Source organism: Alternaria infectoria (assembly GCF_024043175.1).
Source record: "Alternaria infectoria strain BMP 0036 chromosome Unknown scaffold_15, whole genome shotgun sequence".
Lineage (NCBI taxonomy): Eukaryota > Fungi > Ascomycota > Dothideomycetes > Pleosporales > Pleosporaceae > Alternaria > Alternaria infectoria.
In genome coordinates this window covers 152,022-178,706 of record NW_026250704.1, presented here as the reverse complement: position 1 = coordinate 178,706, position 26,685 = coordinate 152,022, and the positions used below count along the sequence as shown (strand labels likewise).

Below are 26,685 nucleotides of genomic sequence, written 5' to 3'. Positions count from 1 at the left end.
GCAGCCTCAGCGCGGTCCCACCCGCTGTTTCTGTCGTTCAACATGCCTAAGGCTCACCGCTAGGGTTCCCTAGACTGGCAGCTCATCATCCCTGCTGCGCAATCCCAAACCTTGTCATCTCAATCTTGTACGACTACTGTACGCAATTGTTTACTTTTCTATTTTCCGGAATTAGCTGCTGCACAAGGATGCCACACGAGGAGCTGCCGTTCTGGCTCGTCAACGTGCCTCGAGATCAATGGCCGGGCGAGTGTCCCGACTTCCTGAGGGATATTAGTGACAAAGACAAGGGCATCATCGGGACGCCTGACGAGGAGTACAGGGTATTGAGGTGGGACGAGGTGCGGGCTATTGTGGGTGAGATTGATGAAGACGTGACACGCGATAGGCGAAACGCTGATGGCTGTGGGTAGATAGCAACCGGGTGGACAAGTTTCATCGCTTGCCAAGTGAATTGAGACGGTACCGGCAGTTTACGCATCGGCTGGAGAGGGACTATGGCAGTATCATGAACTTCATTGTGAATGAGCGGCTGAAGTGGGGAAGCATGGAGCCGGAAGGCAAGCCGTTCCAATTTGATGGTGCGTTCGATTCACCTTACCCGGCTTGACATCTATATTTACCCGCGCAGAGGACATCAAGATCCTGTACAACGACTGGCCGTATGGGATTGATGCCGACATTGTCCATCTCGTCGTGTGGACCAAGTTTGAACTCGACGACGACCCCGACACTGGACTATCTACGGCAGAATCGCATAAACAGATTGATGAGTATGTGCAAAAGACGTTTGCTCCCAAAGTCAAAGAGCTGGTCTGGTTCAAGAATTGGAAGAGCTTGAAGAGTGTGCATGCAGTCGAGCACTTTCACGTCATGTTGTACAGGCCGGATGCAGCGTTTCTGAAGGAGATTACCAACGGCGACGTTCCGATGACTGAGAAGTTTGAGTGACGGGCTACTACCACCGCGTCTATTCCAGGTTGTAGTTGGTGACGGAGGATTTAGCAGGCTCGCGGGGTATTCCAGACGGCGGCGGGATATTTGGGCCACGACGGGGTATTTCAAGGAAGTTGGCAGAAAGTCTGTAGACAAGCTCGCGCGTCATAGAAACATAGAAGCGCATCAACGGAATGTTTAATAGATTGATAGAAACATCTGTAGAACTGCATAATCTTATCGATATCACAGCACATTTCACGTTTTCCAGCCTTGTTCTGGCGGATCCCCTGAAGATCATCCGGTTGCTGGGATTGATTGGCGCGTCATCCAGTGGCGTACGTGGCGTGTGGCGCAACCTCCGCGTGGCGCAACTTCTTCGTGGAAAGAGCCACCGTCGAACAGCAACATCAACAACGAACTACTCTCCTTTGACCCAAGTACGCTGAGCTGTCGAGCGGACTAGACGTGGAACATTGCTAGGCGCATATTCCTGCAGGACCCTTTCCTATCGCATCGCCTATCGTCGAATTACAGTCTCTGGCCTGGCCGGAGTCCAAAGCGGTGAGTATCCGTCGGGTCTAGCGCGGACAAAAAAGTCGCGGGACGGCAAGGGGCCTCCTCCACATTTCAGTCTGGTCGGCACCGAGTGTCGTGAGCACGCCTCGACTCCCCCTCCTCCTCTCTTTACTTTTTGACATTGCGCGTCTGACGGTGTGTTGCGACGCCAATTGCGGGTTTCGGTATCGCAGGGCCTAATTGCAGAATCGGAGACTTGACGGACTCTTAATAGCACGCCGACCACGGAGGGTGCACGAGGTACGCCGCAAGAACGAATATCCGGCGTGATTGTACTGACAGCAAAAGGTCTTTTCGTATAGTCACACGTGAGAGTCGCATCCAATCCCCCTCCACGCTGCGCACAGCCACCCTACGCGTCATCCCATGCGAGCGCCTCTCTAGGCCTACAACACCACTGAATCAACTTCAGTGGAAACATCACATCCTCACGATGCTCGGATATCTCACCAGCCGCTGGCAGGGCGAGCAGAAGAAGACGGGCCCCGCCTGGTTCGACCGCCACTTCAACCCCATCCTGCTCTCCGTCGCGAAGAAGGCATGCACCCACCCGATCCACACCATTGTCACCATTGCCTTTGTGGCCAGCTACTCATACCTGGGCGTTCTCGACAAGGGCCTGCTGGAGAGTGGCATTGAGGAAGCAGCCTCGAGCCGCGTCGACTTCACCACTCTTCTCGCCGGCAGCAAGAGACTCAGAATCGGAGAGGAGACGTCATGGCAGTGGGAGGCTGAAGAGCCCAAGACTGCCATCTACAAGGACAAGGTGAGCATTTCTGCGATTCACAAAAGACCCTGCTAACGTCACAGACCGCCCAGGAACTCGCCCTCGTCACCCTCGTCTTCCCCGAATCAAGCATCATCAACTCGGCTCCCTCGCAACAATCCGTCCCCAGCAATGTCTCTGCCGAGCTCCTCCCCAGCTCGTCCAGCTCCTTCTCCACCTTCTCCCACGACACCTCGCTCGCATTCTCAATCCCCTACACCGAAGCCGCCGACTTTCTCCAGGCCATGCAGGAGATTTCCGCGCCCGAAGATGCGGCTCAGTCGAAGGGCTCAGAGCAGGAAGGCACACGCGAGGAGAAAAAGTGGATGATGAAGGCTTCCAAGAACGGCAGTGCCCCTGGTGGCGTGCGCAATTGGATCCTGGACTCTTGGACGTCTTTCGTCGATCTTCTCAAGGTATGTTGTTTGGCGGTTGGAAATGACTTGGGCTAATTTTGATAGAACGCGGATACCGGTGATATCGTCATCATGGCCCTGGGATATCTCGCCATGCACCTGACCTTCGTCTCCCTCTTCCTCGCCATGAGGCGTCTAGGATCCAACTTCTGGCTGGCTACCGCAGTTCTTCTGCAGTCTGCCTTCGCTTTCCTCTTCGGTCTCGCTGTTACAACCTACCTCGGCGTTCCCATTAACCTCATCCTGCTCTCCGAAGGACTCCCATTCCTGGTCGTCATTATCGGTTTCGAGAAGCCCATCGTTCTCACCAAGGCCGTGCTCTCTGCGTCCCTGGATGGCCGACGGGCCGCTGAAGAGAAGCGGGGCGCGCCTTCGACTATCCAGTCAGCTGTACAGCTCGCCATCAAGAGGACTGGTTTCGAGATTGTCCGCGACTACTTCTTCGAGATCCTGATCCTGGTTGCCGGCGCCATGTCTGGAATCCAGGGCGGTCTGCGACAATTCTGCTTCCTCGGCGCATGGATCCTCTTCTTCGACGCTCTCATGCTCTTGACTTTCTACACCGCAATTCTTACCATCAAGCTTGAGATTAACCGCATCAAGCGCCATGTGGCTCTCCGCAGGGCTCTCGAGGACGACGGTGTCGATGGCAAGGTCGCCGAGAACGTCGCCCGCAACAACGACTGGCCCAACGCGCGCGATGTCCAAGTCGCCAACCACACGACGACTGTCTTTGGAAAGAAGATTACAGTCCCCAAGTTCAAGATTCTGATGGTCGCCGGATTCATCTTGGTCAACGTTCTCAACGTCGTCACCCTCCGTTTCGGTCTTGCTCCCAGCAAGGTCGCTCACGTTGCTGGCGTTGGTGCCACTCCCCCGCTGGATCCCTTCAAGGTTGCTGGAAGCGGACTTGACCACATCTACGAGCAGGCTAAGGCCACCGCCACTTCTACCATTGTCACCATCCTCATGCCCATCAAGTACGAGCTTGAGTTCCCGTCTATCCACTACGCTGAGCCGTCCATCACCGACAACGAGTTTGCTTTCGGAAACAATATCAGCACGCACATTGTCGACGGAGTACTGAAGAGCTTGGAGGACCCCTTCCTCAGTAAATGGATCGTCCTCGCGCTTGTCATGAGCGTGGTTCTGAACGGCTACCTCTTCAACGCCGCCCGCTGGACCATCAAGGAACCCCACCAGCCGCTTGCCCCAGCTGCTCCCTCCGAAGTTCAAGATGGAGCCCCCACTGTGCCTGGAACCCCCCGCGTGCCTTCAATGCACATGCCCACGCCGCCTCGTACACCCGGCCCTGAGGACACTCGCTTGCAGCCACTGACCCACCTCGTACCGCAGACGCCAGTGCTCCCTATCGGTCCTTCGGAAGAACAGCAAAGACAGCCAAACCGTGCTGCTGAGATTCTCGAATTGATGATCAAGGACAAGCAAGCCCCTAAGATGACTGACGAGGAGCTCATCGAGATGTCGCTCAAAGGAAAGATCCCTGGTTACGCTTTGGAGAAGACACTCGGTGACAAGACCCGCGCTGTCAAGATCCGCCGTGGTCTCGTCTCACGCACCCACGCTACTCGCGAGACGTCCACTCTCCTCGAACGCTCTCTCCTCCCGTACAAGGACTACAACTACGATCTTGTCCATGGCGCATGCTGTGAGAACGTCGTCGGTTATCTGCCCCTCCCCCTCGGTGTCGCTGGACCTATCCTCGTTGATGGCCAAAACTACTTCCTTCCCATGGCGACCACCGAGGGTGTGCTCGTAGCTTCAACTTCCCGAGGTGCCAAGGCTATCAACGCTGGCGGTGGTGCTGTTACTGTTGTTACTGGCGACGGCATGACCCGCGGACCTTGTATCGGATTCGACAGCCTAACACGCGCTGGTGCGGCGAAGATCTGGCTCGACTCGGAAGAAGGTCAAAGAACGATGAAGGACGCATTCAACTCGACTTCCCGCTTCGCCAGACTCCAGTCTATGAAGTCTGCGATTGCAGGCACCAACATCTACGTCCGATTCAGGGCCACGACCGGTGACGCCATGGGCATGAACATGATCTCCAAGGGTGTTGAACACGCTCTTACTGTCATGGCAACCGACTGCGGCTTTGAAGACATGCGCGTAGTCACTGTGTCGGGGAACTACTGCACAGACAAGAAGTCCGCTGCCATCAACTGGATCGACGGTCGTGGCAAGGGTGTCGTCGCCGAAGCCATGATCCCCGGGTCTGTCGTCAAGTCGGTGCTGAAGTGCGAGGTTGAGGATCTCGTGCAGATGAACATTTCTAAGAACTTTATCGGATCGGCCATGGCGGGTGCTATGGGTGGTTTCAACGCTCACGCGGCGAACATCGTCGCTGCCATCTTCCTGGCTACCGGACAGGATCCCGCGCAGGTCGTTGAGAGTGCTAACTGCATCACCATCATGCACAAGTAAGTCATCATTCGTAATTCACCAAGACTTTAAGCTAACAACGTCTAGTGTCAACGGCAACCTCCAAATCTCCGTCTCGATGCCCTCAATCGAAGTCGGCACCATCGGCGGCGGAACCATCCTCGAGCCCCAATCCGCTATGCTCGACCTCCTCGGCGTACGCGGCGCTCACCCAACATCGCCCGGTGACAACGCCAGGCAACTCGCTCGTGTCATCGCCGCTGGTGTGCTGGCGGGTGAGTTGTCGCTCAACAGCGCCCTGTGTGCGGGTCATCTCGTCAAGGCGCACATGGCACACAACAGGAGTAACGTTCCTTCTCGCGCGCCTACACCTGCGCCTGCGACACCAGTCACGGGTGCTCAGACTCCTGTTACCGGTGGCGGACCGCTTTCTGCGCTGAGCTCTGCGGGTATCGCGCCGAGGCGGTAGATATTCTTGGAGAGTGTGATGGTTTCGGCGTAATAAGGATAGGACTGTAGATATGTTGGGAAGATACCTGGATTTGTTTTGCGCATGTATCAGGGTAATCTGGATTGGAATGGTTTGGTATTGAGATGAAGACGGGACGAAGATTTATACATACGCGTTCGCAAGAATATGGGTCTTCTGTTGTTATGTCGGATTAGGAGAGGGGAGAAGTATATACATCACTAATGCATTGTTAATAACTTTATCGGCGTGGTTCCTCCCGTCTTGCCACAGTCGATCACGAGACCCTCTGGCGATAGAGCAGGCACCACTCGTTGTACAGATCAGCTCGAAGCTGGCCGGTATGAGCGCCTTGCCGCAAGCGCATGCAATCGCATACCCTCTATTGGACTTTACTGTACTATACTTATCTAATCTTGGTCCGCTTTCCGGCCCCCAGGCTTGGCAGTGTACGGATATGTAGAAGCGAAGCGATGTGGCTTACAAGATCCAATCAGAAGAAGCGCCACACTCGAATCTGTCCCGTGGTATACAATAAGCAATAACTCTTGCAGCTACAAAAGATATCTCTGCGGGGCTGGTCATCCGTCATCTCTCTGTCGACTGCGCTGAAACTTATCGCTCAACACAATGGAAGACCAAAAAGACATCGATGCCGCTGAAGTGACAGCACTAAGGCCAGGAAAGACTACTATCACAATGAAGAGACGGCACCGGGTACTCGATAGTCTGAGATCTGCTGATTGGTGGGTGTGGGAAATCCTCAGCCTTGTTGTGTCCGCGGGCGCGCTTGTTACCATTGTGCTTCTCCTATCGTCGCTGAACGACAAACCGCAACCCTCATGGGCATCTGCCGGCACACATTGCTTCTCTGAGCCTGGAATCGCCGATATCGTATGTCGTCAAAGTGGCATCTCGGTCAACTCGGTTGTGTCTTGGCTGGGTACGCTTGCTCGACTTTGTCTTCTTGTTCCGCTTGCAAACTGCCTTGGTCAGCTGAAATGGACGTGGTTCGGCAGCAGAGAGCGGTCTCTGGCTGATCTAGACGCTTTCGATGCGGCATCAAGGGGTCTGACTGGCAGTTTGCAGCTGATCTGGAAGTTGAAGGCTCGGTTCGTCAACGACCCCCTCGTCGACTATGCGCTGATGATTCCACAGATATATCGCTACAATCGGAGCCACTGGCATCATACTAAGCGTTGCTTTTGATCCCTTTGTACAGAACTTAGTCGGGTATTATACGAAGGACGTAGTCGACCCCTCAGGACTAGCCTTTGTCGCCAACACTTCCGTGTACCACAGCGAAGGCTACGTAACCAACAACTGTGAGTGCCTGCTACAACAAAGGGTGATCTAGTACTAAATAAATATGCAGATCGCTACGTGAATGCAGCATTGAGATCAAACGTGCTCAATGCTCTTCATAGCTCTCATTCGCGTCATACATGGGCGGAACCACGTCACGTCTGTAGCACAGGACATTGCACATGGCGGCCGACTGCCAGCATCGGCATGTGTACAACCTGCGAGGACATTACCCCCATAGTAAGCCGGACTTGCGAGGAGACTAGCAAATATACGACACCTAGTCATTATTGCAACTTGTCGCTGCCAGGCTTAGACGACGTCCTTTCGTACGATTACGATTTGGATTATCTAAACGGTCAAATTTTCATGATCAGAGCTATCAGTGGTGGTAAATCAGATCTAACACCTCGCAGCATAGTATCTGTATATCTTGACGTTGACGTCCAAGACACGATGGACGGGAAGGATTGGACCAGCGGCGAACCGGAATATGTGGCGTCTAATTGCACGCTAAAGCCATGCATCAAAAGCATCAAGTCTGACTACGACCAGTCAGCTGAACCGCCCTATCGCGAGGAGGTTCTCAAGACATGGTTCCAGGATCCCAGCCCAGATGTTTGGCGCCCAGCGGGCGAACTCCAGGCGCCTGTCGAGCCCGAGTATGGGGTAAATGGCGAAAACTTCACAATTGAAAGTACGACAGCTCAGAGTATTTTCTACTTCATCGACACATTTAGCGGTGTCTACGAAAAGCTCAGCGGACAAGACAACAACTTCGCAAACGATTACGTTCCAGCCTCGGCTCAGCCTGACGAGATCATTTTTGCGCTCTGGAATGGAAATTACACGGAGTGCGAGTACCCAGACAATCGTATCTCGTGCGGCCTCGATCTAGCTACAAGAGCCATGTCGAAGACCATGCGAGACTTCCCATACGACGTAAACGGGACGCAGGGAGCTGCTGGAGATGCTTACTCGCCGATCGTGCACATACATGTGACTTGGATATGGATCACGTTGCCGGCATGTACGTGGGTCCTCGCTCTTGTTACTTTCCTTGCGACGGCTTGGAAATCGAGTCAAAGAACCGAGCATGTGTGGAGGAATAGTACGCTGCCGATATCGTTCATGATACTGGACGATGAAGTTGTAGAGCAGGCCGAGAGGAATACTGATGTAAAAGCGCTACAACATAGGGCGACAGCAATCAAGGGAAGGGTGCAGATCGAGGATGGACAGGTCAAATTTGCGAGTTGAGAGGTACAGATGCCGCTTGTACACAGGGTTGAGAAACCGTCTTTTGATCTCATAGACTTCACTTCCGTCTTCTACATTCATCGTTCAGACTTTACTGGCGCCTTCATCACTCGCGATATGGAGGTACTGCAGTGCCCGACACCTGGCCCACTGCGTTGTGAAACAGCATGATCTCATAGACACGGCCGTTACTTCCGCGATGCCGCGCTCAATCTCACTTTCACCGCTCACCGTCCAAGAAAGAACGTCCTAGAACAAGCTAGCGTCGTATCGCCAAGCTCTCGACGATAACAGGAAGCCGCGACTCAAATTTTCTTCCTCATCTACATGTCCCTGCTCACTCGATATTTTCGGATATCCAGTAGTAATACGTGTAGTTAGCACTTGCACACACTCCCTTCCTTCCGCCTTTCTAGCCTCTTTAGCCTGCCTCTCACCCAGGGTCGTATAGCACGATACCGATTTTCCCTTTTTAAATCTTCATACCATCTACCTCTCCCACAATGGCACCAGAGCGCACTGCTGGTAGCGACGAGCCGCTCGAGAAGCCCACCGCTGGCCAATCAACATCCGGCCACCGCTTCGGCAGCAGAGGCGAGTTCGAGAGCCAGCTCCTCAAGCAAGAGCAAGAGCTCCGTCAAGAACAGGTTCGCTTGGATGGCCTAGAACAAGAGCTCAGCGACATCATGAGCAAGCAGAGTCAAGTCGCCGTGAATGAGGAGCTTGAACGAGCCGATGAGGTGGCGGCTTTGGCTTCGCAGCTAGAGCAGCGCATCAGTCTAGCAGCCCCAGCTCAGCCGCAAGTCGAGGTCCCCAAGATCCAGCACGCCGTCCAGGACAAACTACGAGAGCTCTTCGTCGGTGATGGCAACATCAGCCAAAAGCTCATCGATAGGGCCGTGGAAGACAAGAATGCGCTGTTGGAGAAGTTCAACGGAATGGAAGGAGATCTGGAGTAAGCAGCACCGCGGTGGACATCGTCATTTGATCATTACTGATGCCATACAGAACCATGAAATCGGAACTCCGGGAAGAGAGCAAGACCAGGGCCAAACTAGATGCCAAGGTGAAGAGGTTGAGCCAGGCAGTCAAGGACAAACAGAAAGAGCTCGACGACTCTGTCCGTATCGAGACAGAAATCGGCACGGAGAACGCAGAATTGGGCACGAGTCAGCAAGACTGGATGGCAAGGGCAGGAAAGGCCGACGGAGATCTATCGCAACGCACCGCAGACCTCAAACAGCTCACCGAAGAGCGCGAACAGCTCACCAAAGACCTCGAACAGCGCACCGAAGACCTCAAGAAACGCACCGACGACCTCCACAAGCGTACGGAAGAGCTCAACGCCTGTCGAGAAGCGCTTGACGACTGCAGGATCGAGCTGCAGTCTCATAGCAATCAGATCGAGGAGATGAAGACGCGCACAGAGGATACCGAAGAACGCATACGCAAACTCAACATCAGGCTCGACGAGGTGAGACAAGCCACATCTGATGCCAGGGCCAATGCCGAAGTGATCGACCGGCAACGCATTGTTGCTGAGAAGCAAGTCTCCTCTAAGGAAGACATCATACTCAAGATGCAGCAAGAGTTGGAGCAGGTACACAAGCAAAACGAGCTCTTGGAGATACAGACTGCCACAAAGGAGAAGGAGCTTCAAGGCTATAGGCAGCGCGATTAGGTTGGTATCGTGTCGCTTTATGCAGATGACTGTAAGGAGATTGATATAGTATATGAATGCAAACAATACAATCACGGTGAATGGCTTGCGCTGGTACCTTGGCGAGTTTCACAATGCAGTCGAAGGCAGCAATGGCCTTGGTGCCGCTGCATTTCACTTCACGTCAACCACCTAATCAGTCGTAAACTACTGCGAATTTCGTCCAACAGCCCACCCTTCTACTCCTCCACCGAGTATCAGCGAGATTCAACCACACTGTATTTCCATTTCAGGCATCATGGGCGCCTCCACCAGCTCCACCAGCGTCACGCTCGCCGATCTGCTCAGCACTCGATTTGCCCCCATTCAAGATGCTATAATGGCGTCGCTGGGCCCGTTGGAGAAAATCGCTCTGATGTTGACAAGTAAGCCCATCAACAAGAACATCAACGAGAAGCTCCTGGGTGGAACATTCAACATCGACGTTACACTACAGCCGTTCTTCCGGAACACAAAAGCCTTCCGCTCATTACAAGCTCGTTGCAACGCTCTTATTGGCGGCCCCTTCGCCTATTGCCTCTTCGCCGGGCTTCCTCGTTTCGACTGTATCTATCTATATGTCGGTCAAGAGGTCGATGCTATGACCAAATACCTGGAGGCTGAAAACTACGTGCGAGATGAAACCAACGCAGAAGCCCCCAATCGATGCCGCGACGGAGAGGTATTGTCAGAAGACGTATATGAGAAGGATGGACCCGAGGGATGCAAGCTGAAAGTCGTGACTACCGGATGCCAGACGCAGTCTCTAACACACATGGTTCTGCGAGACGCGTATGCGACAGGAATGCTAACATTCATCGCCTGGAACAAAGCATACCATCTATTACCTTATACCACGTTCGTCAAGAGGGAGATGTTCCTGCTACGTAATATCAAGGAAATAGATCCATATGATCTGAGACTATCCAGCCTACGTGGCATGAAAATTAAGAGCGTACATTGGAACGCGCACGACGAGATTCGCCCGACAGATTGCCAACTGCTTACCCGGCTTCGACGCGTAGGAGATCAACACACCTGGGTAATGCCTCTAAACACAGAGGGTATTACGCCATCTCCTATTCCAGACGCCGTTCTTGAGGCCTCCGCGTTTCGTCTTGACCTGCCAGATTGGGACGACCATAAAACTCTCTTCTACGAGATGAACGTCTGCACTGAGCTTCGCCATCCAGTACTGCGACACACGTACGCGACTACGAGGTTTGACGCCGGGATTATAACACCGTACTACGAGAAGTTATCAAAGCTTTACGACCGACTAAGCGAGGCGACTGCGATTGAGTTGACGAAGATGGATGAAGATGAGCGGCCTAAAGAATACGATCGCTTGGTGAACGGCTCGGCCATAGCGTGCGATATGGAAGAATTCGTTCGAGCAGACGATTGGTGCTATTTCGATGAAGATGTTAGAGCGTTCCTGATGGCTGCGTGGAAAGAGCAAGTAAGGCTGGAGGAAAAAGAAGAAGAAGAAGAAGCGCTAGAGCTAGACCATAGATCGGCGAAGCGAGCAAGGTACACTTGAGATGCGGCTTGCAGAGCACGGGGATGCACGATAGTTAAGTCGGAATGTGGGGTTGAGTAGACATTCATGGTTGTACCTAGGTAGCAACATATCACTTTACATGAAATCCGATGTAGTAGTTCGGCATTTGATGGTGCAATCACGGTCGTGATGATGTCATGGTTCGCGTGTCTTGAAGATCGCCAAAAAGCTCGGGTCTAGCCTCAACACGAAGATCTCAGCCTTTCGATAGTGTATGGCTTGGGCAACCTCAACAATAAGCTTTGGCAAGCGAGCGCGATTGCTAAATGCTGCGAACGTGTGGAGCGAACATGTGTGCGGCGTGCATACAACACCTGGGGAAGTTGCCGACCAGCAGTCACCGGAGCAAACGCCGCGGCAATATACACGACACTCCCCTCGAGTCAAGCAACCGAGCCAAGCATACAGCCAAGATCTGCATTTCACCGACCATATTTCCGTCGACTATGGACGAGCATCGCATCGGCAACTTGGCGGTTGAGTGACGTTGCAAAAAATCATGGGACCGTGAGGTGTCCGGCGCGACGATCAGTGGAGAGGTATATAGGAGATGGAAGGCCAGGCGATGGTGATTTGCAGGTATCCAGCTTCGCTATCATCACGAACATCATGTCGAGCATCATCCCCGTGGACCTTCTATCGTACGCGACGGATCCGTCGTACCTGAACAGCATTGTCACCACCAATGCTTCAAATCCGGACATCATCAACCTCCTCGCATACGATGAAAGCTTTGCATCTGTAATCGGCGAGAACGCAACAGGACGACTACTGGAAAGCCTGGATTGGGATGCTTTCCACGAAGCCGGCGTTTACAACAAAGACACAAACAAGCTATACGTGACGAGCAGCTGGGCCGGAGACCTCAACAACCCCATCAACGTTACAGTCATCGATCTCGCAGACAACTACTCGATCAACTCAACGCGGATTCCAGGTGTCGCCGAGGCCAACGGCGCAACATCGTACTACCCACCTGGCACTCAAACCAACGGCTCAACACCTTCACGAGTGCTATACTGCGACCAAGGTGACTTCGTCAACCCAGCAGGTCTCGTCTCCGTCGACCCCGTGACTGGCGAGTCCGAACTTATCCTATCGAACTTCCTTGGACGAAACTTCACATCCCCCAACGACGTGCGCCAACACCCCGTAACAGGCGATCTCTGGTTCACCGACCCAGACTACGCATTCGTCCAAGGATTCCGCCCTGAGCCATCTCTCCCTAAGCAGGTTTACCGCTTCAGCCCATCTACTGGTCAAATCGCCGTCGTAGCAGACGACTTCGTCGAACCCAATGGCCTCGAATTCAGCCCTGACTACAAGACACTCTACGTATCCGACACCGGTGCCGCGGGTTACAGTCTGAACGTCACACGACCAGCCACACTCTACGCATTCGACATCACACACGACGCAAAGAGACTGACCGGCCGCCGCACATTTGCCTACTCCGACAACGGCATTCCCGACGGTCTGCACACCGACACCGAGGGCAATGTTTGGGCTGGATGTGGAGACGGTATTCATATCTGGAACCCTGAAGGCACGCTGATTGGCAAGATTTGGGTTGGTATTACCACTGCGAACTTTGCTTTCTTGCCGGGGGCTGTTATGGTGTTTAGCAATAAGCAGCTGTGGATCGTGGAGAATATCAAGGCGATGGGCAGGGAGGTTGCTAAGGACTTTGGATTGTCGACCCATTATTAAGAAGGAGGATGTTTCCTGGAATGATCAATGCATTGTTAACGGCAACTACGCGCTTGACCGTGATGCCGATTGCAGGTGTTGAGACAAAAGAAAGCAAAGCAAGCCACTTCGGATTTGCGCAAATAGCAAGCACCACCCGGCGCTGCATATAATCGTTCTTCTTACGCTTCATACTCTGTTTACGAAGCTATACTCCAGTCTTTCTACTTCTAGTATATATTCAATTCAACAAGTTCGAACGAAAGGCTCCTCTTTCACTCTACGATATATACTCAAGACAACCATCTAAACGAAGCAGGTGGCGATGACAATCGCGAAGTTGATAGGCGTTTCACAAGCATGGGAAACATGTGTGAAAGGCCCCGCTCCGACTGCGGTGAGCTGCCATCGTGCTCGCAACCTCTCTCTCTTGCAGTATTTGAAGGCTCGCAACCTACGTTCCTTACGGTGCCAACTTCCACCACAACTAGCACCAGATCAATTGGCACCACTGGATCTAACAAACATAAAAAACAACCCTTCCGTGCGACACAACACAAGATGGTCAGGCCGGTACCACACGACTTCAGCGGCCCTACTCTTTTTAGCAACGGCGCCGAAGCCCAAGCCTTCCAGCGCAACCGCGGCATCAAGTGGCATCCACCCAGCAATGACACGACAATCCCTCAATCCGACGCTCAGCGCAGGGCCTACGTTATCCGAATGAGGCGAGCCATGGTAGACGTCAGTCGAACAACAGAGACCTCCAAGCATTTCATCGAGCGCTGGAAGCAGCCATTTCAAAACGGCCAACGACCTCTGCCTCACTCCCTCGTTAGCATGGAGGCTATATGTTGGGATCTTCTCGATCTCGCAGAACGCCTGCATACGCAAGGTCCAATCTGCCTATCGATATACGACCCCTCTGCGTTGAAAGCGGCGGGAAAGTACAGGCACTTCACGTTTTCGCAGCGCATCGATGCGTTGATTGAAGACTTGCTCTATTCGAAGAAGACTGTTGATGGTTTGATGAGGACCGAGGGGCACGCCATGTTCGTCGCATGTTGCAGGCACAAACCAGCGAATAGGAGACAAGACAAGATGATTGGCATGAGGGAGGCACGTCCGCCGACACTCGATGAAGGGGTTAGCAATCTTCAGATTTAACTCGAAGAGCTCCTCCCCAACCCTTCGTCCCTGCCGGTTTCTAGAGAAAGACGTTTAGGAATTGTGGAGGGCGGGGTTCCATGTTGTTGTACTCGCGTAGTCGTGCTTGCCTAGATGGGCGATTCTTTCGTCAGTAGGCACGATAGACCTCAAAGAGGAAGGACGCTATTTTATGAAGTAGCTACATAGCTGCTTCTAATAGGATCACTATTTGCATGTACTTAATAATCACCGTGAGCATTACAAACACCACGTTTATCGTAAACCGCCTCGTAGTGTCAAACCTGCCGAGGCTTCAGACTCTGGAAGCAGAAAGCAGGGACTCGCTTATCGTGCACTAGCGCCATTATCCCTGCCCGGCCAAAGATCGGTCTGGCCAGGCACGACCGACACAAAATCTCTCGCCTTTTGTCAATCAACAGTCACGATAACGTATCCACCCGCATACCTAATTACCCACAATGGCTTTCCTCCGATCTTTCAATTCTGGCATGAGTATACGTGACATACGCAACTGACCCACAGCCCGCGCGACCGTTAGCCATCCACCCTCGATTAGACAAAGAGGGGTGTAGTCTCTTCACCGTATACTCTGTGGACTCGACGATAGCATTGCTTTTTTGGCTTCTGAAAGGAGCATCGATTCATCCAACGATTCACTCACGTACCGCTTGCCGTGCTGCTAATCCCATCGACACTGCTACAATGGACGCCACCGAAAGCGACTCGTCCATCCCTGTAGCCAGTGACTCGGTCTTCAGCATCTCACGCCCTTCCTCAGCCTCCTCGATACATCCGAACGATATCCCGAACGACAAACCGAACGATCTGCCAGCGGGCGCACCGATATCTCCCCTCTTCCAAGTCCGCCATACACCGACCGCCGGCCGCGCTGTCTTCGCTACGCAGGACATACCAGAGGGCACAATAGTGTGGCGCTCAGAAGACCTCTCACTCTCCGTTTTACTGCGCGAATACCGGCGTGAGGTGTGTGGGCAATGTTTTGGATACGATTACGGGCGGGATCTGGACATACGGGATAAGACGGTGGGGTTTGCTTTCTGCTCGGAAGCATGCCAGCAGAAGTGGCGGGAGGAGAACGGCGAGGTCGGGGTTCAGGCATGGACTGCGGTCGAGACGTTCGTCAAGAAGCGGAGCAAGGAGGATAGCGATATGGTGGACACCGACTTACCGCGCCCAAAAGTCAAGGAAATTCAGCAGGCGTGGGAGAACGTCGCTGCACAGGCGGCACTGATACGAGCTGCACGGGAAAGCGAGCAGACCGCCGGAGTTGCTGTCACGAAGCAGCACAAAAAGGCCGTGCAAAAGGCACTACAGCAGAATATCACACCCGACGTGATGAGCTTCTGCGTCAGCGGCCTGGTCTGGCGGTATCTCCACCCCGACCAGTGGGAACGGGTGGAGGCCCTCGCAGACGACAAGACCCCCTACCACAGCTCCGACGACCTCGGCGCCTTTACAAGAACCTACCTGCACCTCATCGCCATCCTTCCACTTCAACTACTCCCTCTCGTAACGGCAGAGTCGCTCATTACCCTCTCATCCCGTGACTCGCACAATTCATTCGGTATTCGCTCTCTCGAAGATGACGGCTCGGAGTTCTTTGGATACGGGTGCTGGCCTGCTGCAAGCTACTTCAATCACTCGTGCGGGCCGAATATCGAGAAGAGAAGGGAGGGCAGGACGTGGTTCTTTACGGCTGGGAAGGATATTGGTGCCGGGCAGGAGCTGTGCATCACGTATCTTAGTGGTGAGGAGAGGAAGCTGAGTCGCGGGAAGAGGATGTTGAGGCTGAAGAAGACGTGGGGATTTGATTGTGGGTGTGAGAGGTGTGAGGCGTTGTAGTTGAGAGATCGGTTGAGTAAACCAGGTCAAATTGAAGTTTAGGTACGGTGTCAGAGCTACCTAGGTATGCAAACACGTGTTCTATATGCCCGGTATCTTACATACCCTGTTATAGCGTATGATTTACTCGTGGTATGTGGAGAGGTTGGATCCGTCAGCTGCGTGTGGACTCGATTGCGTTTCAGGCGCCGCCAAGTGCGGGCTGCTGCTGCTGTCTCCGTGCCGGCCGTACCCTGATCTTCCCACGGCTACCGGCTCACTAGTGACATTGAGCGCATATGGTAAACTTTCTTCCACGTTTGCACTCATCGCATTCCTCATCCAACGTTGACTGACATGACGCTGTTTTCTTGGTGTAGCGAGGCGGGCACGTGGTTGCCATCCGCGCTTGGCGACGTTCATTAGTCATGCCACGAGGGTCCAGATGATTGCCACGAGGATATCGTGGGAAAGGGTCTATTAGTTATCAGATCCAAATATGACAAACCTGACCCCAAGAACTCTACCTGCCCCGTCCCATGTCAGTCCCCGTCAGTCCCCATGTCAGCTCCGCTCTCAACCCTGCGAACGCGCAATGATAGATGGGCGGACCGAATCCCATGCGTCAAGGCCTTGGATTTGGGCCGACATGGCCGGCGCGACCGAGACTAGAGCTACCTACATTATTGAAAAGGTCTCGTGGCCTGCCCAACGCGATCTACGTGAATTCGTCTGGACGCCGTAAGCGGCACATGTGTTTCAGCCCAGACGTCGAGAGAGGGCGAAATTGACGTCTTCAATGAAGTTCCCCACTAGACGGTGACGTAACGGATCCGCCGCGCTAGCTGGACCCTGCAGGCTGCTAGGCCGTTGGAAACGCGAAGAGCGAGAAATTAGAACTGCGGGCGCGCTGGGAGGACGCATGCGCCATGAGATTGTCAGACAGATGCCCTGGTCTTATATGCGGTCATTGGGCTGCGTTCAGGCCGTCTCGGGACCCTCTTCCAAGGTCGGAGTGAGGTTTGCATGCAGCGTGGCGTCGGCGGCAGCGTCCCTAGCGAGCCTCTCAGCCTCTAGATGGAGCCAGGCTCGACTGTGCGAGTCTACTGGGAGCTGGGAGGAGGCTGCCGGAGATTCCGCGGGCGTCAGCGTCTGCCACTATTGCTGAAGAGTATTCGCGCGGAGTAGCGCAGTGGCCTCGTCCAAGCAAAAGACAAATAATCTAGAGACGATACATAGAGTTCGTTTCCTCTTCTTTTTGACACCGCCGTTGCTCGCCTCTCCTGCCCATCACGACCCATCGCGATCTAATAATCCTTCCAATTCCACACGCCCTCAAACCCAACCCTTGCTCGTGCTAGCGGAAGCCACGAGATCTCCCAGCCGGGACGCGGAACAGAAACGAGCGTCATACCTCCACCGCAGAGCGAGTCAATAAGCAGAGACGAAGGCGATCATCGAGATCGAAACCCTACATGCAGTCCAAAACCACGTCTCCCCGCGGCGGACGCAAGAAGATGGGCCTCCCAGTTATCGAGGTAAGGCAAATTTCGATACATTTCTACACATTTCGATATGCTTCTTCGCTGCACACAATGCACCACGGCTAGAGCTTGAGGCGCCACGGGCAGCAGCACGCATCATATCGTGTGCGTGTGGTGCAGCTTGTTTGGCGATGATGTAGCCTGCAGCGTCATGAAGCCCGTGCGCCAATGACGCAACGTCGCTCCTCTCTTGTTCCGGCTTCACTCCTTCCTTCGTCCATGCATGACCTTCTTTCCAACCAGCGCTTCTCCCTGACTTCCCCTCACCACCGAGTATTCCCGCCGTGCTACCGCCCGTCTGCCCTCTGCCCCAACAAACGGCTGCACCCGCTTGTTTTTTGCATTCTCCATCGCAGCCTCGACGACCCCGCTATTGACGGGCTTTGTAATACCTCCCAGCGTCCAGACACTAAACATGGCCGCGATACAGAATTTTAAGAACTTCCTGCGCCATGGCAAGCAGGCCCGCCAGAACGCGGAGCCCACGACCAATGTCTCCAATGTCCACGCCCAGTCGCAACATCAACGGTACAACCAGCACCCGGACCCCGTACATCATGGCATCTCGGAGCCCGTAATGGACCACAAGCCGCTCCAGAACCACGCTGCCCCCCATGGCGACTACTCCGTCGGCGCTGGCGCTGGCGACAACCGCAACATTGCCGCCCAGGCAGGCGACGCCGCCGCGCACGCCGCCCAAAAGGAGCACAAGAAGCAGGCCGCTGCCAAGGGCGCCGGCGTCGACCCCCAGGTACTCGAGCGCATCGTCGCCGAGGAGCGCGAGGCCAAGGGCAAGCTGCCGAGGTATCCCGGCCTCGAGCGATGGACGCTCCTCGAGAAGATGGGCGACGGCGCCTTCAGCAACGTCTACCGCGCACGAGACACGACCGGCCAATGGGACGAGGTCGCCATCAAGGTCGTCCGCAAGTTCGAGATGAACTCACAGCAGGTTAGTATTACCCCTCCAGCCCCCTTCCTCCCTGCCCATTTCCTAGTCACCCCTATCCTACACGTTGAACAGTTGGGTGTTTTTGGACGTTACCAACGCGAGGCCGGTGTAGGACAAGCATGTGCATCCGGACTTCAAGACGCCCAAAGCAGCCGAGGTGCGATAATATAACCCCCGATGCTCGACTCAGCATCCCCCTTCACGACGGGCTTAAAGGGCAGACACTAACTGCCCTATAGAGAGCGAACATCCTCAAGGAAGTACAGATTATGCGCCAGCTCGACCACCCCAACATCGTCAAGCTCATCGACTTCTCCGAGTCGCGGCAGTACTACTACATCGTGCTTGAGCTGTGCCCCGGAGGCGAGCTGTTCCACCAGATCGTCCGTCTGACGTACTTCTCCGAGGACCTGTCCCGCCACACCATCATCCAGGTGGCCAAGGCACTGCAATATCTGCACGAGGAGGCAGGTGTTGTCCACCGGTACGTTCTTATCGATTCAAGATACGATGCCAAGCATAATTACTGACGTCATTCACAGAGACATCAAGCCTGAGAACCTTCTCTTCTACCCCACACCATTCATCCCCACCCGCAACCCAAAGCCGCGGGGACCGGACGATGAAGACAAGGCCGACGAGGGCGAGTTCGTCAAGGGCAAGGGCGCCGGTGGTATCGGCCTAATCAAGATTGCCGACTTCGGTCTCAGCAAGGTCATCTGGGATACGCAGACCATGACACCATGTGGTACTGTCGGTTACACCGCCCCTGAGATTGTCAAGGATGAGCGCTACTCCAAGTCCGTCGACATGTGGGCGCTGGGCTGTGTGCTCTACACGCTGCTCTGCGGTTTCCCTCCGTTCTACGACGAGTCCATCCAAACCCTCACCGAGAAGGTCGCCCGCGGCCAGTACACATTCCTGTCGCCATGGTGGGACGACATCTCCAAGTCGGCGCAGGATCTCGTCTCCCACCTGCTGACCGTCGACCCCGAGAAGCGCTACGACATCAACCAGTTCCTGAACCACCCATGGATACGTGAAGCCGACGAGCCTACCTACTCCGCTTACGACGCACCACCGCTCGCCACACCCGCCGCCAAGAAGGAGCGCCTCCAGCCAGACTTCTCACACCTTGAGTCGCCCGGTGCCCGTCGCATGGACTTCCGTTCGCCTGGAGCCGTTAACCTGCGAGAAGTCTTCGACGTCAGTTACGCTGTACACCGACAAGAAGAGGAGGGCAAGCGGAAGAAGCAGTTCAAGCAGGGCTACCGCGGCGCCAACGCCATGAACTCGCTCAACGCGCTTGACGAAGGTGAGGATGATGACGAGTACGCCGCCGAGTCTGCACCATACGACCCAGCGTCGCAACATCCGCCCGCGAAGCTTCCCAAGTCTCAGGGTGCCGATGTATCCGGCATGGAGCAGAAGATGCGCAACACCACACTATCCGCCGCCGCCCAAGCCCGCCAGCAACAACAAGCACAACCGCGCCAGCAAGAACGCGGCTACGGTCAACACTCCCCAGCCGTTGCAGCCGCGGCTAAGCGCCAAGTCAGGAACAAGGGTGCGTTTGAGCTCAACATGGACAGCTCGACATTACTCGGCCGCCGCAACAAGAAGGGCCCTGAGCCCAGCGGTCTGAGGAACAACATCTCCGTCCAATGACAATCCTCGCTTGCGAAGGATTGGTGAGACGGTGATGAGAACTGTGTCATGATGGCGTTTTTGCGTTTCCTTAATCACTCTTTTCCTGCCCTTTCCCCGGTTCTCTCTACGATTTTTGGTTATATCATGTATGCGAGCTTTGTCTGTGTTTCTCCTCTCATGGCATGGCTTTACGGTCTCTTGTGTCTGTCCCCCGGTATGAAGGGGGTGTTTGACATGAGGCAGGAGAAGAGAGGGGTTTAGGCATAGTTTATGAAGCTTTTGGCATGGCGATGGATGGATGATAGTAACGTGCGATGTGGCATGTTTGTCCATGTAGCATGAATGATAATGTTTGAAAACGATGACAATTACCATGATTCAGTGATCAATTGCGTGATTGAAGTTGTCGTCTTATTCGACATGGCGACGATGCAGTTGTCCAGCGAATTAAAGACGCAATACTCTCAGTATTGCTTCGATTGACAAAGTTTGCCACATGTTGGAGATCGCGCTTTGAACACGTGAAGTCGTGACAAGGCAGAGAATTGAGGCAAAGCTACTTTGTTGTATACATCTGTATTTTACAATCCTACTACTATGTACGTGTTAACTGAAGATTTTGTTGCGCGTAGAAGGCCACTAATCCTTGTGTATCTGCCACGCTTGGTAGTGAGGCCAGTGCTAGTCGTGACTTCCACAATCAGGCAATATTCCATACTCGCTGCTCACACGTCCTGAGAAGGAAGGAACCCCCCAACTAGGTCTATTATCACTCCAATGCACAACCAAGGATCCTGAGCTCCGCGCATACAGCCTGCCATCGGCGAAAGCGTGAGATGTCACCTCGCACTTGGCGAAATACAAGCTACAAGACGATGAAGCAGTCCGAGGGAGTGGCTCGTGATGGCAGTTCCATACTTGGCATAATCAGAAAAAAGACGGTCTAGACTACTACACAGAACAATGAACGCGAAACCATATACGATCACTTCTTCGACTCCGCCTCGAACTTGGCTTGCCATGCCGCCGCTTGTTCCCTCCAGTCTAGTACAGGTGCGAGAGGCGTATCACCGTAGACTGCCTGCGCTTGTTCCCTCCAACCACCCCCCGCTGCCTTCGCTTCCCTCAATCTCCCCAACTGGGCTTCCAACAACTGCTTGTCGTCATCCTCGACCTTCTTCCGCTCATTCTCGCGGTCGGTCTCAGCTTGCTTGTACTCTGCAAGCTCTTTCTCCGCCGCTTCCAGCTTTGCTGCAAGGTCTTCGTTCTTCTTGTTCGCTTGCGCGAGGTCTCGCTGAGAGCGGATGAGGTTGGTTTTGAGGTAGCGCTCGCGCGCTTCGGCGTTCTCGGCGCGGGTTTGCATTGCGGAGGGTGGGGATGACATTGTTGAGGATGAGGATGATGATGATGACGACGATGATGGTGATGAAGATGATGGCGATGGCGCTGACAGTATGTAGTCTTGAAAAATGTAAGATACCTAGGTATTGGAGAAAGACGTGGTAGCTGTTTGAAAGGAATTCGGAAAGTGAAGTCTTGTTACCGAAGGCACTAGAGAAATCGAGAGTTCACCCTCACCTTCACCGCGAGCTCTGATGAGGAGACAGAACCGAGGGTACTTGCCTAACGCACCTTCCGCATTGAATACAACCGTGAAGAATCTGACTGAACGAGGAAGGCGCAATTGCAGCAACACCAAAACAATCGCGGTGTGTGCGTGGATTGCTTGTGACATAACATAGCGTTTGCAGCTGCGTCACCAAATATTAACTACACGTGAAAATCGACATCCTCAGTCAATATCGCGCATGTGAAGTCGTCTTCTGGACTCCGTACCAAGACCTAAAAAAGATCATGGGCGCCCCTACCCTCTTGGTTCTCTCGCTTCATATGTACTAATAAGCATACCCTTACAACAACAGCCATCTCCGTAACATGACTACTCTCATCGACCTACTTAGTCCCCGGTATGCGCCCATTCAACGCGTTCTCCTCGACCATCTCAATCCGGGCGCCATCGCAAGGCTCACCTGTACATGCAAGACCTTTGGCTGTTTGTGGCCGACGCTGATGGCGTCTGACTACAACATCAACCACAAACTTCGGCATTTCTTCAAGGATCCTCGGGAATTTCGGTCCGTTCAAGGACAATGCGGCGCTATCATCCAGGACAGCATTAATAAATACAACGCTAGCGGTTACTTCGGTTTTATTGAGCGCTCGATATTTGAGGGTACGCGATTGCCCGTACTAGTCGAAACTACGCGTATGGCACCGCTGGTCGATTATCTTGCTGCTGAAGGGTATGAGCCTCTTGACCCGGATCCAACATTTGCGGACCAAGAGAACATGTACTCTGCCACGAAGGTAGGAGTTGATGGGGAAATGAGGAAAGTAGAGCTTGAACATTACCATCCTGTCGGCCAACTGCATATGATCATGCACACCCATCGACCAACACACAAGCTGCGATTTGTAACGTGGAACAAAGCATACACAATATTCGCCTACGAAGCCTTCGTCAAAGAGACGTGTCATCTGGTGCAATCGGTTCATCTAACGCAGTCGGAGGACGCCAAACTTTGGGAGTACGTAACCAAAGTACAAGGAATAGAGAATCCGGAGTGCTGGTTCTGTACTGACGGAGTACTGGAAGTGGCTAGGGATGGTCCAAAGAGCATAACCCGCCGGATAGGTGATTCACAGACCTGGATACTTAATCTTGACACCACGGGCGTCACAGTACCGGATATACCAGACGTCATCCTTGAGTCATCGGTTTTCGAACTTCGCCAATGTTCTTCACCGCTGGTAGCCGAGTTGGATGGAATCAAGGTTGAGTATCCAATATATGAATCCCTGTATGTGGATCTCGGCCATGTAGTCCTCAAGCATTGGTACGTGATGCCATTAGGCACTGGCCCTTCGGTAATGCACAAGAAATGCGCCGCTATTCTTAAGAAGTTGGAGCGTTTGACACGACTTGAGTTGAAGAAGATCCCCGAAGCAGAACGTCCACCGGAATATTACGCATTCCAAAGAGGAGAGTGGGATGCTATGCATTTGCGATATCCATTAACGGGACCGGGACTTACGCTCCCAGCTACATGGACCTACTACGACGATGAGATTCTTGCAGATTTGCGAGATGCATGGGAGAGTCGCGACGAGGTTTGGGAGGGTAGACGAGGGATATTCGGCTGGGTCAGAAAGATATTCGGCGACTGGCGGCAACAAACACGACGACGATCTTTCTGAAGAGGCTACAAGTAGATGAGCATATTGGGATTCTGAATTGTGAATCGTGTAACTGTATCGGAGATGTTCACGATTGGTTTGCGTAGTTCCTTCCTCAAATGCAGTGTACCATGTCAGCCTCGCCGTAGTCAAACTCTAAGCCCAGCGTACCCATGTATCGTGTAGACGTCTTCCAACCTCAACCGGTAGACCGCGGGGACCCGGTTTCGCGACGATACACAGCTGCTATACGTATGTTGGATGAAGACAGTTTCAGCGAATAGGTGAGACTTGGTAAATGAACTGCTCTTTCCTGATACGAGCTTGACGTCTTACTGGTCTGTGCGAATCGATAATAGTAGCCCGTCGAAACGGCGGACACGCGTCGGAGAAAGAACTATGATGTAGTTACTTCTTTGCAACACGTCTGTTTGAGACATCGTCACTATATAACTCCGTCACGGCGCGTAGTCAACTGTGCAGTTAATCGTCGCCGCCACCATGGACCCTCTTCTCGCCGCCGCCGAAGCCGCCGCCGCAGACACAACATCAACCCCGCCGAGCTCCCCGCCCTCCGCCGAGACGCCCCCAGAGAGCCGCCTCTGGGGCATCAGCGACATCCACCTCTCCTTCAAGGGCAATCGCGACGCTCTCGAGAAGCTCCTGCCGCACCCGTACGATGACCTCATACTGTGTGGAGATGTTGGCGAGTCGGCGGAGCATTGTCGGCTCGCCTTCACCAAGGTCAAGGAATGCTTCCGCCAAGTGTTCTGGGTGCCAGGCAATCACGAGCTGTATACGCTGCCCTCGGAGAAAGAGCATGGCGCGAGGGGCGAGGCGAAATACATGGAGTGTGTTGCGATTGCGCGGGAGTACGGCGTAATCACACCAGAAGACCCATACACGCTATGGGAGGGCGAGGGAGGTCCATGTCTCATTGCGCCCATCTTCACGCTATACGATTACAGCTTCCGGCCTAGCCACGTGAAGTTAGAGGATGCGCTCGAGTGGGCGCGAGAGAAGGATATAGAAGCGACCGACGAGCACCTTTTGCATCCCGACCCCTACTCGTCGCGTATCGAATGGTGCAATGCGCTTCTCGAGAAGACGGAGAAGAAGCTCGCCGCAGCTGTCGCATCACACCCGGATATCCCCTTGATCATAGTAGGCCACTGGCCGCTGCGCGAAGACCTCGTGAAGCTATTCCGAGTCCCGCGCTTCTCCCTCTGGTGCGGCACAAAGAAGACCGAAGACTGGCACAACAAGTACAACGCAAAGGTCGTCGTCTCTGGCCATCTCCACATCAGGCGAACAGACTGGATAGACAACACGCGCTTCGAAGAAGTCAGCCTGGGCTACCCACGACAATGGCACGACTGTCAAGAGCGCGGCCTCGACATCAACGACCTGCTGCGCGAGCTAATGCCAGGCCCGGAGACACCACCAAAAGACCGGCGCAACACTGTCTGGAGGCAGTTCGGATGATTGACTGCATTGCGAGATACAATCTAATCTTCGATACCCGAGATCATGCCTTTTGTCCCCCGTGACTGCAGGTACGTCTAACTGGCCCAATCACTCCACGCCAATTCCTCACGTTCGGCGGCCCACCAGCATGAATCCACGAATCTAACGCATGTCTCGTCCTGTTTCTCCAGACTGCAGCATGTCACATTCACCTCCCCTGCACCTGCCTGATGCGGACTCGGCCTAGCCTCGGCCAAGCACCAATGGCTCGGACGCGATCAGCCACGCGCTTTCTCCTTATTCGCCGGCGTGCAACCGTCGTGGTTCCCAATCTAGTCGATCGACATCCTGCGTTACTCTCTGCAGATGTTTGCTCCGGGCGTAGAATATGCAACGTCTGAATCGTCCCGTGCCGGACGCCGATGCGCTGCAGGTACCCCAGCGACAACGTCGGAAACGTTGTTATGCGTCCAAGGGAGCTGGATAAACGGCCAATTGGTGGTGGTATATCAGGGCATGTGCGCTGTTTGTGTGCTCTCCACGGTTCTGCTCGTATCGCGCTTTTGCTAGTCTGTATCGTGAACTTCCCCATTGGGATTGAGAGAGACTTGAGGACTCAGTGAGCACGATATCGGGAAGAGCCGTACAATACTGAACACGCCGAAGACTTCGTATAAAACCACCGTAGCCACCATCTTTTGAAGATCAAGCCAGTCTTCCGGCTCAAAGACATTGTCATTCGCTGGACACACCTCGCCGTTCACTCCTACATCCATTCGCTTTCAGCAAAAGTCAAGATGTTCAACATTGCCATCCAGCTCCTTGCCGCCGCGAGCGTCGTCCTCGCCTCCCCCGTCAACCTCCAAAGTCGTGCTGTCATCGCCCACGATGCTGTTGTTGGCTTCCCCCAGACCGTGCCGTCTGGCATCGTAGGGCAGCTCATGCTGAAATACAAGCCCTACCTCAAGGTCGAGAACGGCTGTGTCCCTTTCCCTGCCGTCAACGCTGCAGGTGACACCGGGTAAGTCAAATCTAATGCAGAGAGTGAATTCTCCTAACACCCTCCAGCGGCGGCCTCCAACCCACCGGCGCCTCAAACAGCGGGTGCAGTTCTTCCCCCGGCCAAGTTTACGCCCGCGCCACCGCCCACAACGGCGCCTACGCCATAATGTATTCCTGGTACATGCCCAAAGACAGCCCCGGTCCCGGTCTCGGCCACCGCCACGACTGGGAAAACATCGTCGTCTGGCTGTCCGCCCAGTCCACTACCGCTACTATCCGCGGCGTCGCCATCTCTGCTCACGGCGACTACGACAAGGTTACCAACCCCAGTCTCACTGGTACCAGGCCCAGGATTGGGTACAGGTCCATTTTCCCGGTTAACCATCAGTTGATTGAGACGACTACCCAGGGTGGAGAGCAGCCGTTGATTGCGTGGGACAGCATGACGGCGGCGGCGAGGAGTGCGATTGAGAATACGGATTTCGGTAGTGCGACGCCGTCTTTCCGTGACAGCAACTTTGGAAACTACCTCGACGAGGCTTTCATTTGAGGGGTGGTGTAGATAGCGGTACATAGCACCCCACCATGATATTTGCTCAGTTGAAACCACCACATGCCCATTCACCAATGTAGTGCTTAATTATAAAACTATCATCTATCTCATCAACTGTCTGTCACTAGCCCCCACCTCATACAAGAAAAAAGCTAAACAGGTCTAGAGCCTACATCGACGCT

At 54.0% G+C, this 26,685-nt stretch overlaps 12 protein-coding genes across 12 annotated transcripts; 11 read left to right on the top strand and 1 right to left on the bottom strand.

The window, feature by feature from the left end:
• Positions 1-188: 188 nt before the first annotated feature.
• Positions 189-951, top strand: J4E92_008099 (uncharacterized protein; the record flags this gene model as incomplete). The annotated part of the gene is made up of 3 exons (XM_051499456.1): positions 189-357; positions 414-581; positions 632-951. 3 exons carry the CDS (start codon positions 189-191, stop codon positions 949-951), a joined length of 657 nt encoding a protein of 218 aa, XP_051350239.1.
• Positions 952-1,948: 997 nt separating this feature from the next.
• J4E92_008098 (uncharacterized protein) lies at positions 1,949-5,572 on the top strand (the record flags this gene model as incomplete). The annotated part of the gene is made up of 4 exons (XM_051499455.1): positions 1,949-2,281; positions 2,326-2,697; positions 2,743-5,141; positions 5,191-5,572. 4 exons carry the CDS (start codon positions 1,949-1,951, stop codon positions 5,570-5,572), a joined length of 3,486 nt encoding a protein of 1,161 aa, XP_051350238.1.
• A 1,512-nt stretch (positions 5,573-7,084) lies between these two features.
• Positions 7,085-8,137, top strand: J4E92_008097 (uncharacterized protein; the record flags this gene model as incomplete). Its single annotated transcript, XM_051499454.1, has 2 exons — positions 7,085-7,088; positions 7,188-8,137. The coding sequence occupies 2 exons, from the start codon at positions 7,085-7,087 to the stop codon at positions 8,135-8,137; spliced, it is 954 nt and encodes a 317-aa protein (XP_051350237.1).
• A 503-nt stretch (positions 8,138-8,640) lies between these two features.
• J4E92_008096 (uncharacterized protein) lies at positions 8,641-9,818 on the top strand (the record flags this gene model as incomplete). The annotated part of the gene is made up of 2 exons (XM_051499453.1): positions 8,641-9,092; positions 9,146-9,818. 2 exons carry the CDS (start codon positions 8,641-8,643, stop codon positions 9,816-9,818), a joined length of 1,125 nt encoding a protein of 374 aa, XP_051350236.1.
• A 277-nt stretch (positions 9,819-10,095) lies between these two features.
• Positions 10,096-11,379, top strand: J4E92_008095 (uncharacterized protein; the record flags this gene model as incomplete). Its single annotated transcript, XM_051499452.1, has 1 exon — positions 10,096-11,379. One exon carries the CDS (start codon positions 10,096-10,098, stop codon positions 11,377-11,379), a length of 1,284 nt encoding a protein of 427 aa, XP_051350235.1.
• Positions 11,380-11,899: 520 nt separating this feature from the next.
• Positions 11,900-13,110, top strand: J4E92_008094 (uncharacterized protein; the record flags this gene model as incomplete). Its single annotated transcript, XM_051499451.1, has 2 exons — positions 11,900-11,907; positions 11,988-13,110. The coding sequence occupies 2 exons, from the start codon at positions 11,900-11,902 to the stop codon at positions 13,108-13,110; spliced, it is 1,131 nt and encodes a 376-aa protein (XP_051350234.1).
• A 540-nt stretch (positions 13,111-13,650) lies between these two features.
• On the top strand, positions 13,651-14,256 carry J4E92_008093 (uncharacterized protein; the record flags this gene model as incomplete). Its single annotated transcript, XM_051499450.1, has 1 exon — positions 13,651-14,256. One exon carries the CDS (start codon positions 13,651-13,653, stop codon positions 14,254-14,256), a length of 606 nt encoding a protein of 201 aa, XP_051350233.1.
• Positions 14,257-14,961: 705 nt separating this feature from the next.
• J4E92_008092 (uncharacterized protein) lies at positions 14,962-16,122 on the top strand (the record flags this gene model as incomplete). The annotated part of the gene is made up of 1 exon (XM_051499449.1): positions 14,962-16,122. The coding sequence occupies one exon, from the start codon at positions 14,962-14,964 to the stop codon at positions 16,120-16,122; it is 1,161 nt and encodes a 386-aa protein (XP_051350232.1).
• Positions 16,123-18,060: 1,938 nt separating this feature from the next.
• On the top strand, positions 18,061-20,262 carry SRK1 (MAPK-activated protein kinase Srk1; the record flags this gene model as incomplete). Its single annotated transcript, XM_051499448.1, has 3 exons — positions 18,061-18,594; positions 18,834-19,078; positions 19,137-20,262. 3 exons carry the CDS (start codon positions 18,061-18,063, stop codon positions 20,260-20,262), a joined length of 1,905 nt encoding a protein of 634 aa, XP_051350231.1.
• Positions 20,263-21,229: 967 nt separating this feature from the next.
• On the bottom strand, positions 21,230-21,607 carry J4E92_008090 (uncharacterized protein; the record flags this gene model as incomplete). Its single annotated transcript, XM_051499447.1, has 1 exon — positions 21,230-21,607. The coding sequence occupies one exon, from the start codon at positions 21,605-21,607 to the stop codon at positions 21,230-21,232; it is 378 nt and encodes a 125-aa protein (XP_051350230.1).
• Positions 21,608-23,982: 2,375 nt separating this feature from the next.
• J4E92_008089 (uncharacterized protein) lies at positions 23,983-24,966 on the top strand (the record flags this gene model as incomplete). The annotated part of the gene is made up of 1 exon (XM_051499446.1): positions 23,983-24,966. One exon carries the CDS (start codon positions 23,983-23,985, stop codon positions 24,964-24,966), a length of 984 nt encoding a protein of 327 aa, XP_051350229.1.
• Positions 24,967-25,745: 779 nt separating this feature from the next.
• J4E92_008088 (uncharacterized protein) lies at positions 25,746-26,500 on the top strand (the record flags this gene model as incomplete). Its single annotated transcript, XM_051499445.1, has 2 exons — positions 25,746-25,969; positions 26,017-26,500. The coding sequence occupies 2 exons, from the start codon at positions 25,746-25,748 to the stop codon at positions 26,498-26,500; spliced, it is 708 nt and encodes a 235-aa protein (XP_051350228.1).
• Between the last annotated feature and the right edge of the window lie 185 nt (positions 26,501-26,685).